The sequence below is a fragment of the Sinocyclocheilus rhinocerous genome, unplaced genomic scaffold, assembly GCF_001515625.1.
Source record: "Sinocyclocheilus rhinocerous isolate Xijiao unplaced genomic scaffold, SAMN03320098_v1.1 scaffold327, whole genome shotgun sequence".
Taxonomy (NCBI): Eukaryota; Metazoa; Chordata; class Actinopteri; order Cypriniformes; family Cyprinidae; genus Sinocyclocheilus; species Sinocyclocheilus rhinocerous.
In genome coordinates, this window is record NW_015649610.1 from 318,787 (window position 1) to 331,739 (window position 12,953).

At 37.7% G+C, this 12,953-nt stretch overlaps 1 protein-coding gene across 1 annotated transcript; it reads left to right on the plus strand.

The window, feature by feature from the left end:
• Window positions 1–2,255: 2,255 nt before the first annotated feature.
• Window positions 2,256–8,937, plus strand: LOC107710918 (fibroin heavy chain-like). The gene is made up of 4 exons (XM_016515795.1): window positions 2,256–2,525; window positions 2,663–2,795; window positions 4,071–5,437; window positions 8,703–8,937. Exons 1-4 carry the CDS (start codon window positions 2,359–2,361, stop codon window positions 8,773–8,775), a joined length of 1,740 nt encoding a protein of 579 aa, XP_016371281.1. The 5' UTR covers window positions 2,256–2,358; the 3' UTR covers window positions 8,776–8,937.
• Window positions 8,938–12,953: the final 4,016 nt, after the last annotated feature.

A 12,953-nucleotide genomic window follows, 5' to 3' on the forward strand; every position in this document is an offset into this window, starting at 1 on the left:
AACAATCGTATGTCTGTGGCAGAAAAGGAAAGTGTTCAGGAAACCTGTTATTAATTGTGAAATTCCGTTTGGAGGCACTAGTGATGCAAAAAAAAAAAAAATACACTTCCCTTTTAAATTTCACCCAAAAATGAAAATTCTGTTATTGTACACTCTACAAAACAATTCTGTTCATTTAAACTTGGAAGCGCTGCAGGGATGATATAGTTTTATAGGCCAAAATCTGGAAATGAGTTGGTATTTTAACATTTCCAATTCCACCATCAAAAAGTCAATGGGTTTTTTGAAAAGGTTCTTGGTTAAATGCATGAAATAACGTCTGTGGTGAACACAAGCTCAAGATATTTTCACATTTTAGTCTATGACATAAAATAAATCAGTAATTCCTCCTTGTGTTTTTTTAAATAGCTTTTACTCTTCATGAAAAAGACGGTTGCTAACAAATGCATAAATTAAAATTAAAATTCAGCATGCCAAACAAATTCATCTACTCACTAGTCTGCTTTCACCGCCTCATTGTGTTTATAATCACACTCTTGAAAACTATTCTAAATATTCTGACTTTTTTTTTTAAATAAAGACTGACAGTGTTATTGAAAGCTTAATGGTGGTGATGTTTCTGAAGATTTTCATAATGAACAAAGCATGTATGAATCAAATCTTTTTTGGTCACAGAGCTTATTTTCTGCATCATCCAAAAGCCAAAGGAAAAAAATCATATTGGGTTTTGGTCAGGGAACTTCCAGGTTGATCTACAAAAAACAATCACTGCAGCTCTATTCAGATCAATATAATAATTTCACAGTAGTGATAAACGGTGTGCAAATAGCCCCACAGCAATACACATTAATGTATTCATGTAAGCAAATGGACATAATTCTCACAAATGGCAATTGATACAGACACGTTGCATGGCATAATTTAGTTAATCACGTCAACAAAAAAAAAAACACTGACATATCATAACTAAAAGATATTGAAAAAGAGACCTCTGAGAATTCCTAAATTTGATTTTCAGGGGATCTCATGTGACATTCAGGGAATTTCAGTTTTCCAACACCGTGGATTTGTCAAAAAAGCTAGACCGAATTAAACATCTTCTCCAGCACATTAGCCATTCTTTAATCTCATCTCTCTCTTTCCTTTTTTCCCTTTGCCACCTCACACTTCTTCCACAGTGCATTGAGAAAGCTTGCTTTTGGAAGGACTTGGGCAGCGCCAGCTATTTTTATAGTTTTGATCATTCATCAGGCAACCATGGCGACGGCTCACAACATTGCCTCACACAAGTCCTAATGACATAAGCGCTCTTTCCTGGATGCCGTCTCCCCGGCTCCATCCCTGAACAGACTTACTCAAAACTCATCTGCTATTGTACTCTCTTACTGTGTGGCTATGGAACCATCAGTGTCAGCATTAGAACCTTCTGGAATTCTCATCCAGAGGAGAGAAACGGTTCCAAACCTTGCCTCAGCCTCTCCAGAGTTCAGAGGCAGAGGCACCTCGTATGGATCATTTATTTCGGTGGTGGCCACCAGAAACCACCTCTTAGTTTTTTTCCCCCTCCATATGTTCCTTCATAATGCAGTGACGTTGAGAGTATGCATTCGTGGGTTTCTTCCATCCCTACATAATCACCGAACGGTTATTTCCAGTTATAGTGCTTGTGTAGGCTATTTTTTATCCTTAAGATCCCAATATCATCCCAATACTATCAATTTGAATCTGATAAATTTGTCAACCAGGATAGATTATTTTATTCTCAAAGAGAGAAGATTCCTAGAGCAAACAATTAACAACAAAAAATGGAAGTTAGTCTAACTGTTGATTATGTGCAACCTTCTCACTAGATCATTTTTATCATTTTGTTGACATGACTACTTTACATATAATATTGTTTAAGCAACAACAACACACACACACACACACACACACAATACTAATAATTATTTGCATTTTTACATTTGCACACCAACACTGCATTCAGGTATACATTTTAGAGAAGAAGACGATGAATGCACTGTCTGCATGTAGGCTATGTGTATGGATGCTTTGAAAACATTAGGCTACACCAATAAAGTAGCCGCCTAATAACAATGATGTTGAACTGAATAAATGAATTAATAAAGCATAAGCATTTCCTTAAGCACATTAGTAAGCCCTTAACGTACATCTTTTATTTTAAAAACAAATAAACAATGCAAACTCCATGTCGTACATTTCAGCAACGAAATTTCATGCGAACTGCGCAATCAGTGCGCAGCTTTAACGCAAAAAAAACTTTTGTGACCAAACACGGAAGTAGTTCAAAGAAACTCCCGCGTAGTTTTCATTGTTTGGATAAGCCATGTGCGTTTGATGGAGATGCAGTGTGTTTACAACCGAATGACTGCGATGTCTAAACTAAAGAGGAAGAAATCAGCGATTGAGGAGAGTAGATGTGAGCAGCAGACGACGATCAAAAAGTCAAATGGCAGTCTGAGTGCAGAACAGGACAGCAGCTGCAGCAAAACATCTACAGGCAGGTACGAAGTCTAATGTCACGGCAGTTAATACTCAACGAATGAAGCTCTCTTCATACTGTAATATAATATAATATACATTTCTGTACCATATTGTAACGATATTTTGACGTAATATTATTTTCTGTTGAATCCTGCAGGGTGAGATGGTGGGAGAGTTCTGAATTAAGTGATGTGGAGAGACTCTGGGCTCTTACCTTGAGAGCTTTTTGCCCAGCCCTGCAGTCTGATCAGGAAGAATGTATTCCACAGCTCCCCCCACCTTCACCCACGGTAATAGATCAGCTTATCATCAATGGTTATCATGGAAGAAGGAGGGGCTCTGTGTTTGTAGATCTGTTTGGAGTAGTTAGGAGGTTCAACATGCCGTATTTAATATACATTGTAGTATTTATTGAGTCTCATGCATGACCCTATTTCATATAGTATGAATAATTCCTGCATTTTGTCCTGAAATGGATGTTGGATGCAAATCGACACTGTAAGTCTAGAGATGACCTTATACCGTCACTTCCTAAACACTTCATTCCCTTCACCAAAATGTCACTTACGAGTTACCAATAATATATCACTGTCTTTAAAAGCAGGACCCACCCTCTAACTCTGAGACCTTGAATCTCAGATTTTCCTCTGTACATGGGAAAAGTAGGCTCGATGTTATTTTCCATGGAGATGAGAGGATGGACAGTACTGAATTGTCCTTTCCAGAATTGGCAACAAGGCTGTGGTGTGTTGTCCTGGGCAACATGTTTATTTAATAAATGACATTTTCCATGAAATGGGTCCACTTTGGTGTCTCATTACTTAAAAACACAACAAATTACATTTGAGGTACAAATCCCAAACCGTTAAAATCATAAAGCAATATCAGAATTTTATTTTAAAATATTTAATTAAGTCTGTTGATTGTATTTAATTAAATTTTATGGACATAAAATACATTTTAAATTATATTTTATGGAAAACAAATATTTACTAGAAATTATTTAGTTTTAAATTGGACATTTTGGTATCAGGTTTACAAAAATTATATTTTATATTCAGTTTTTCCATATAAATATATAATATGTAGTTTAATCTCCTGATGGTGACAATCAACATTTTCTGAAGGTAAATAAGCACCTCCTGTCATTGACCTTTTTAATAGTATTTCTTTAGTAATTCTATGTAATAATTTGTTCCCTTTAAATAATAATTTGTTGCCAAATAAACAATTTCCTTATCTTTAAAAATGTATACAATGTTAAAAAACAAAACATGAATGTCTCTTTGTTTTGTTTTTTTGTTGAAAAATATGCAAATATAATGGTTTTCTGGCATAAGTTGTTTTTCCACTGTCTCTCTGTCACATGTCAGTTTGGGTTTAGATGTGTTTGCTGTCATGACTTCATACTTTTATTTGGCTGTTCTTCAGAACCACTAACAAAGCTGGTATCCAAACAGCACATTTTGTGTAAAATGTGTATATTATGTTGCTAAAGGAAGCATCTAATTTAATTTAGCGTGATAATTTGTGTAATACAGTGTGATTAATCTCGATTTCTTCAGAAAACTCCTGTACAAAAAGTAAGTGATTGGAGGTGGTGCAGTGCAGATGAAGATGTTAATCCCCCTCCGGATTTGCCCGCTCCGTCTTTCCTCAACAACCCACAACCAGTGAATGAGGTCAAGAACCCTTCACAACCTCCAGCAGCAGAGAACATGGGAGAATGTAGTCCACCAGCCATCGCTGATCAAGAGAATCATGCATCTTCACCTGATCAGGAGAGTGTGTCAGTATGTGACGTACAAACTGTTCAGCAGCGCCACCTAGAAGACAAAGTCAATTGCGTTGAGGGTCATGAATTGTCAGACGAACAGAGTGACAAATTTGACCAAGTGGGGAAAGTCTCAGAAACGCATGAAGTCACAAGAGGATCTGGAGCAGGATTGGATGTGGAATCTGGAGCAGGGAAGGGGGCAAAAGCAGGTGCAGGAGGATCTGGATCATGGTTAAGAACAATATCTGAAGCAGAAGGATTGGTATCAGGCATGGGAACAAATCAAGGAACAGGTGGATCTGGATCAGGGCAGAAAGCAAAATCTGGAGCAGGTCAGCGAGCAAAATCAGGAGTAAGAGGATCTGGATTGGTGCTGGGAGCAAAATCTGGAGTGGGATTGGATGCAGAATCTGGAGCAGGGAAGGGGGTAAAAACAGGTGCAGGAGGATCTGAATCATGGTTAAGAACAATATCTGAAGCAGAAGGATGGGTATCAGGCATGGGAACAAAACAAGGAACAGGTGGATCTGGATCAGGGCAGAAAGCAAAATCTGGAGCAGGTCAGCGAGCAAAATCAGGAGTAAGAGGCTCTGGATTGGTGCTGGGAGCAAAATATGGAGTGGGATTGGATGCAGAATCTGGACCAGGGAAGGGGGTAAAAACAGGTGCAGGAGGATCTGGATCACGGCTAAGAACAATATCTGAAGCAGTTTCAAGCATGGGAACAAAACACGGAGCAAGTGGATCTGGATCAGGGCAGAGAGCAAAATCAGGGCTAGGAGGATTTGAGTCAGGGCTGGGAACAAATTCAAGAGAAAGTGGACCTGGATTGGGGCAGGGAACAACATCTGGATTGAATTTGGGGAAAAAATCAGGGACAGAAGAATCTGGAGCAGCATCTGGATCAGGACTGGGAACAAAATTAATAGCAGAAGGATCCGGAACAGCAACTGGTTCAGGACTGGGAACAAAATCAGGAGCAGAAGGATCTGGAGCAGCATCTGGATCAGAACTGGGAACAACATCCGGAACAGAAGGATCTGGAACAGCATCTGGATCAGGACTGGGAACAACATCCGGAACAGAAGGATCTGGAGCAGCATCTGGATCAGGACTGGAGTGCTGCCCAATGTGTCTGATGCCATTTCCTGCAGGGTGAGTGAACATTTCATATAAATAGGTCAAAAAATCCACAAAGTTGATTGATTTCACAATGCAGAACCAAAGATGACAACAATATCAATAGCATGTAATGCTTCAACAACCCAAAATGTCACATTGCACGACTGCCACGAAATATCCAATGCATAACATCTACAATATCCCAACATTCCTCAGTTTGGTATTGCTTTTGGCAGCTGAATGGCCAGCTAAGTTTGAGCAAATAATCCAATTAGAAATCGTTGTGAATAAAATTACACTTGTATTACAAAAGTTCTTTTTTTCTTCTTCCCTCAAGTTCTCATTTCTCAGAAGCCCATTAAAAAGTCTCCGAATTCAGGTGTTTTGCAGAACAGCAACTCAAGTGAGGATGCAGGGGGTGTGATCTGCTCTCACTGTAGAGTAAGATGCATGTTCTGGAACAGCAGAGAGTAGAAGACTGAGATCAGCTTTGGCACTAGAGATGTTTAGCTGACTCTTTAGGTAAAGCCAGAACATACATGCGCTCACTCTCATGAACCCCTTGGCAAAACCGCTTCACTAGGCTGTAAGATGAAGTGTTGGTGGATAGAATCATGCATTCTATCACCTCTTTCAAACGGCCAAAATAAAATTAGTCATTTGCTGGAGAAAGACATTTTATTTTCCCTAAAGGAAATGTATTTGAGTGTTTGCGCCTTGGGTGCTGGTGGAGCGCTGCGAGATGGATATCACAGCCACGCTTATGTAACTCACTTCTGGATGTGATGTCATCGCTGCAGATGTAGAGCAGAGGATCCAGTTCAGATGGGATTTATATTTATTTGATGCTTTATGAACACTTGTTTCTTTATTTTGATTGATGAGCATAGCAACGTTTAGCAGCTGTTTTTGTTGTTTTGTAGTATGAAGTATGCAAAGTATTACACAACACATAACATTGAATTCTGGGACTTAAACAGTAATGAGGTAGTACAGTGATTGTTTCGGATGGAAATACCCTGCTACTTTATGGCAAGCAATTTAAAAATCAGTCTGCATTTTGAGAATGATGAGTTTTGTTATTTGGGTTGTTTAAATAGAATTACTTTTGGAAAGTTGATCTAAATCGGGCAAAGTTGACATCTTACAATGTAACATGATTTAAAATGCATTTTTTTCTTATATAATTACACGATTTTTAGTTCTTATTAATTGAGAGACTACATGGAATGTATGTACTTTTAATCTTTTTATACAAGTTATTTATATAAAGATAAAGTACAAAAAATAGTTTTTGACACTTTGCAGATCCACTTACAGTATAATCTAGTTTAATGCTATTTTAGAAATTCACAAATTGAAGTTAAAAGAGTTTAATGTTCATTGTTAATTCACGTTTATTCGTAATACATAAACTAATGTTAATTTTGTTACACAGTAAGGTCTTATTTGTTAACATTGGTTAATGTATTAACTAACATGAACTTACAGTGAGCAATATTTTTTCCAACATTCAATAATCTAGAAATGCAATAGTTCATTGTTTGTTCATGTTAGTTCAAAGTGCATTAAGCATGTTTAAAAAAATACAACTTTTAGTTTTACATTTTATTAGTAAATGTCGAAATTAACATTAAGACTAATAAATGCTGTAGAATTATTGTTTGTTCATTGTTAGTTCATGTTAACTAATTTTAACTACTGTTAATTTGAAATGTTAAAATATATGCAGACGTTAACTTGAACCTACATTAATAATTGTACAAAAATATATATTTTTTGTCAGTTCGTGATTAATGCATATAATACTTAACCTATGAAAACAAATTGAACTTGATTGCAGATTCATATACTTTTAAAGCTAAAATCTTGATGTTGAATTAAAAAACTCAATGGAACTGTTATATATCCTGTAAATTCATATACCAGTGCTACAGGCTTTTATAGGTGTCATTTTCCCCTTGCTGTCATCTTTACCCAATGCCAACTCTCCAAAAAGGCTGTTTATGAATCTTTCTGCCCGTGAACTTTGGAGCACTTCTCAGAAAGAGGAAACACTATGTTGAAACACGGCGACTGTGAGTGTACTTAAAGAGAGGAGGAAGAGAAAGTCTAAGAAGGACAGTTATTCATCAAAACGGGTCAAAAAGTCACCAGATTCTTGCGAGGTCTGAGAGCAGCGCTCCTTCGGTGTGGTGGGCAGCACCGAACCTCGCAGAACAAGGCAGCACTTTGTTGTGAGCGCAGGGCTGGCGTGCGCCGCTGCCCGCTCTCTGCCCGCCGTGTGTACATTGGCCAGACTGCGGAGCACAGCAGAACACAGGCGGGCGGCCCCATGAGAGAGACACAATGAACGCTCTTGTCTAGGGAAAGACGGATAGAGAAACAGGCAGATATAGAGAGCGAGTTTCCGAAGCGTCGATACGAGCCGAGGGCAAGACTGGTGAAGAGATGGAAATCTTGATGGAGGGAATCAGGGGTGGGTTGGCACGCGTAGATTCGCAGAATGGTTTTGAGGTTTGCTGCTGGGAAGCATCAAGCCGTCTGGGTTGGAAAAGGGATTAGAGAGGAAAGGAAGAAGTACTGAAGGGAAAGGGAACACAAACAAATGAATGCGCCTTGAAATGAGTGGCGTTTGGGGAGGAGGAAGGATCTGTCGGTCATTGGAAAGTCAAATTTGAGACCTGGTGGCCTCGCAGTTTATGTGTGCTCGTTAGCCGACGGCTTACTACAACAAACTATTCCTCGGTGGATAACACATAAGTAAATTACTATAAATGGAGTTATTCACTTTGCTGTATCTGCTACTATAAAATACTACAAAAAAAAGCCAGTGAAAAATCTTCAATCCTAGAAAAAGTGCATGAATTCTAACAGTGATGTTTTAGCAAATGCATGTTAAGAATTGTTGGATACCAAGAGGAAATCTGATATGAGAAGCATAAATTATTGAAGCGTTTCCAGATAAATGCTTTTTGAGTGATATCAGGGGATCAGCTACATTGTAAACAGCATCTCTACAGTCCAAAACTTACATCAACATGCATTATTCCCAAATTGTTTTTTTGAGCGACAGTGAGGGATCAATAACTTATCATGACTCAAAAATCTTATTTTGTTTCCAAAACTGCTCATTGTGCAAGAGAGAAACGGTCTTGCTGTAGCACCCTTGTGTTTGGGTTTACAAACCACGTATTACTGGAACGAACACTGATTTCTCTTTAGTTATTGCATGTTGGATTGTGTGTGTGTGTTTGTGTTGCTCACTATTGTTAAAAACGGGTTTTGTTTTTTTCAGGTTCACCCAAATGCAATGTGATGGTCATCTCGCACAATGTTTATCAGAGATGCATGAAGATATTATTTGGTGATGATGAGGAAATTATTTTAGATACTTGTGTTTGCCTTTATGAGCTTGCAAAGTATTACTTTAATGTTTTGATTACTGTAAACAGAAGACCTGGAAAGGAATAGATTTGCTGAAAATGTACTCGTCCTCAGAGCAGGCCATCCAAGATGTAGATCAATTTGTTTCTTCATCAGAACAGATTTGGAGATATTTAGCCATAGGTCTATTGCTCATCAGTGGATCCTCTGCAGTGAATGGGTGCCGTCAGAACGAGAGTCCAAACTTCTGATAAAAACATCACAATAATCCACAAGTTTAAACACTCATTCTGACGGCACCCATTCACTGAAGAGAACTGTGAGCAAGTGATGTAATGCTAAACTTCTCCAAATCTGTTGAGATGAAGAAACAAACTTGGATGGCCTTTTCACTTTTGGGTGAACTATTCCTTTAAATACTTCTTATAACATATGATTGATAAATATGCATTGTGCAATAAAGACAGTGCTCTCTCACAGACCAGTGTTTTTCTTTTCTTTTCTTTTTTCTCCACACCCAGAAATCATGAGACAGGAAATGTGAAGTCAGTACAATGAACATTTACTGATTTACAGTTGTTATCTAAGATGCTTAAGACTTAACTTCATAAAACCAAAGACATGTTCACATCTCTCTCTCCCACCCTCAGCCCACAGAAACTCTACTAGAGCTTTCATTTACAATCATTTATAAAACAAACACTTCAAATATAAAAGTATTCCCCTGTAGCACGTTGATAAGAGCGTCCCCTTGCTCTGGACTCAACGGAAGGAAAGAACCAAAAGAGAAAGAAAAGCAGAAAACAGCTTGCGACAGCTTTTGTATTTGGCAAGTTGATAAATAATGGAAATGTCTTGCTTAAAATGTTTTCAGGGACAGGAACTTGTATTTTATTGCAGTCTTGGGGTCTAAGTTTGAGACTAGCGGCTGGGACACTGGATTCAGATATCTTATATTGATGCAGAAACAGATTTATTTCTTTTTTTCTGTGAAAATTTTAAGGGTTAAATTACAGATATTTACAATTATGCCAAACTCATTCCAGTTCAAATATAAACATGAATAAAACCCCAACAAAGGACAATCATAAATCTTGACACTATTGGGTTCTGTACATTGGCTCAAGCTGGTGGAAAATTAAGTTGTTGGTCGGATGAAGACGATTTATTACTTGGTCCTTTGTAATATACCATAGTACCTGTTTTTCATACAGTTTGTAAAAATAATCATTGGTGTACAGGAATGAAAATCAAGCAAATTTTGTGTAGGACCATCTTTACCTTAAAAACCGGAAAATCTGCACTAGCAATGGCCCTGTCAAACTATACAGTTTGCATTCACCTGAAGTTGCTGACACAAACAATCATTCATAAATAGTGGAGTTCTTCAAAATTTTGTGCCTGTTTTTGTACCAGCTTTTCATTAGAGAGCTGAAAACACGGTGGCTTTGCTCTCTGCCTCGTTATCGTTACGTTCGTCACGCTTGTTATCTCCCGGGCCGTTCTTTGTTCTTAGCCCGTCTGCTAATCTCGCTACTGTCTGACACAAAAGCAGCTAATTAATCCTGTTAACATGGCAGGAATTCTTCATACAGGTCTGATTTCATCAAAGTGTTCACATCTAAGAGTGTCGTCTTCACTCTTCAGGAAAAGGGGGGAATAAAAAACCCAAAACTTGGAGATTAAATGCAATGGAAGATAGAAAACATATCTAGTTGCTTAATAACACAATACCTTATCACTGTGAGGGATTAATCAGTCAAGCTAGCCTGTGATTGGCTGTTTTTCTCTTTAAAGGGAAATTACGGATTTTGAAGTTCATTTTTAAGAGCTTTTTTGTGTGGCCTGGAATTTAAATAGACATGGTTTAGTTGTGTGTAGGGGTGTACAGCTATTAGCATGCTATTCTCACGATCTCTGCAGTATGTATACTGTGCACAGTATGCATGGGATACCCAGATGACCTACTACATTTGCCAAGACACACACAGCGCAGAATAACATATCCCATAATGCAATACACACAACTTGACTTTCCATTTCCAACTCTTTTTTTTTTTTGGCTTACTATTTTGTCTAACTGTAAACACTCACAGCATTTTTACACAAAATTGATTTTAAAATACAAAATAGTCATTATTAGTTGCTTATATGCAACATCACAATGTAACGTGACGGTGTAGCTTACTAATGTCTGAAAAGTGTTTATCATTGAATATTGACAATCATTTCACCTACTATTAATAAAAATAGTAGACAGAATACAGTATATTCTACAAGTACAGTAGTAGGCTAGAACTCCATTCCGAACACAACCTGTCACTGAATGATACAAGATTAGCATTCTGCGCTAACTGTGTTTGATATTAAGTTTTGCAGTGGGTTAAATTTAAGCATCTGACTGCGACTTCCACCATGCGTTTAGGTCATCTGAGATTCAGTCACATCACTGTTGCACAATCTTTCCACCACACAACACCAGCGACATGACGTACAAACCCTTGTTTGTGTTCTCTCGCTCTCCACAACGTCTCAACAGCACGTTATTGACAGATCACATGAGTACAACAACATAAAACCCTCGTATCAGAGTGAGGAGCAGCCATTTTAGTAATATAGTGTGCGGTTGTATTGAATTCTACTGTAATAATAAACCCAGGCTCATTGGAAAAAACGTGCCTATGGCGACATTTATGCAAAATTATATTATGTTGTTTTTGAATGTTTCATGACACTTTCAACGTGAAATGCTAAAAGTGCATTCCGTTTTATCCGAGATAGATGAATGTAAATCTGGCAGCATTTTATGTTGGTTGCTTTTTTGTAATGTGGTGGTTCGGAAATGAAATTTCCGGTGACGTTAATGCTCTATTGCATTTGAAAATAACGTACTGACCCTAAACCTAATTAAAGCAAACGTGAGTGATTTTAGCTAGCTTCTACAAGTCTTTAAGCTCTTTTATTGTGACTTGTGCAATGCTGTACCGGGTGAGCTACCGAGCAAGTTTACTATGTGGGAAAAACCATACATATGCGGTAGGTTATGTGGTACAAATTTAAAAATGTGTTACAAATCATGCACCATAAAAGTGTTTTGAGGTCATAACATAGTATTGTGCAAGGAACTGTGCAAAAAAAGTCCTTATTAATTAGTAATCTGCCCCATAACCATAATTTGCACAAAAACATGGATAGAGGAACGTTTTTCCAATAAACCTAGGTTGGTTATATTGCTGCCGGTCTGATGTATTTGGGCTTTGTGATCATTCAGTGTCTAACTTTAGTGTTTTGTTTCAACATATGCATCAGTGTGTTTGTGTTATGTAAATAATAATAATAACACCTGCAGCCCACTTTCTCATTGGATGGTGCAACCAACTCCAATCTAACGTGGAGTTCAGAGCAGTTTGGAGCATGGTGAATTTTGGATCTTTGAGGCACTTCTTCAAAAAACACATTTTATCTCCCATTTACTCTATAAAACCAACATGGGTGGTTAAAAGCTTGCGGTTTGAAGCACAGCTACCCACTGTGGATGAAACCATCATGGTCATGAATTAAAATGTGCCACTTTGCATCATAGAAGGCATCATAAATTCTTCGATTGGTTACCTACACTATAAATACAACATTTTTTTTTACCTTTAAACATTATACATTCTTGTTTAGCTTGAGGACGAGCCTCATACACGATTAAAGAGAATCCCAAAAAAAATCGAACAAAATAAAAGTGCACATTAAAGGGACAGTTCACACAAAAATGAAAATTTGATGTTTATCTGCTTACCCCCAGGGCATCCAAGATGTAGGTGACTTTGTTTCTTCAGTAGAACGCAAACAAAGATTTTTAACACAAACCGTTGCAGTCTGTCAGTCTTATAATGGAGGTGAATGGGAATCACGGCTTTGAGAGTAAATGTGCCACTTTGCATCATAGAAGGCATCATAAATTCTTCGATTGGTTACCTACACTATAAATACAACATTTTTTTTTACCTTTAAACATTATACATTCTTGTTTCGCTTGAGGACGAGCCTCATACAAGATTAAAGAGAATCCAAAAAAAAATCGAACAAAATAAAAGTGCACATTAAAGAGACAGTTCACACAAAAATGAAAATTTGATGTTTATCTGCTTACCCCCAGGGCATCCAAGATGTA

What these genes read in the sequence shown, in the direction of transcription:
- LOC107710918 (XM_016515795.1), top strand. Translation starts at nt 2,359, where the DNA reads ATGGAGATGCAGTGTGTTTACAACCGAATGACTGCGATGTCTAAACTA. An exon ending in AGCAAAACATCTACAGGCAG is followed by an intron (nt 2,526 to 2,662) that starts GTACGAAGTCTA and finishes TGAATCCTGCAG; the next exon opens with GGTGAGATGGTGGGAGAGTT. An exon ending in CTGATGCCATTTCCTGCAGG is followed by an intron (nt 5,438 to 8,702) that starts GTGAGTGAACAT and finishes TGTTTTTTTCAG; the next exon opens with GTTCACCCAAATGCAATGTG.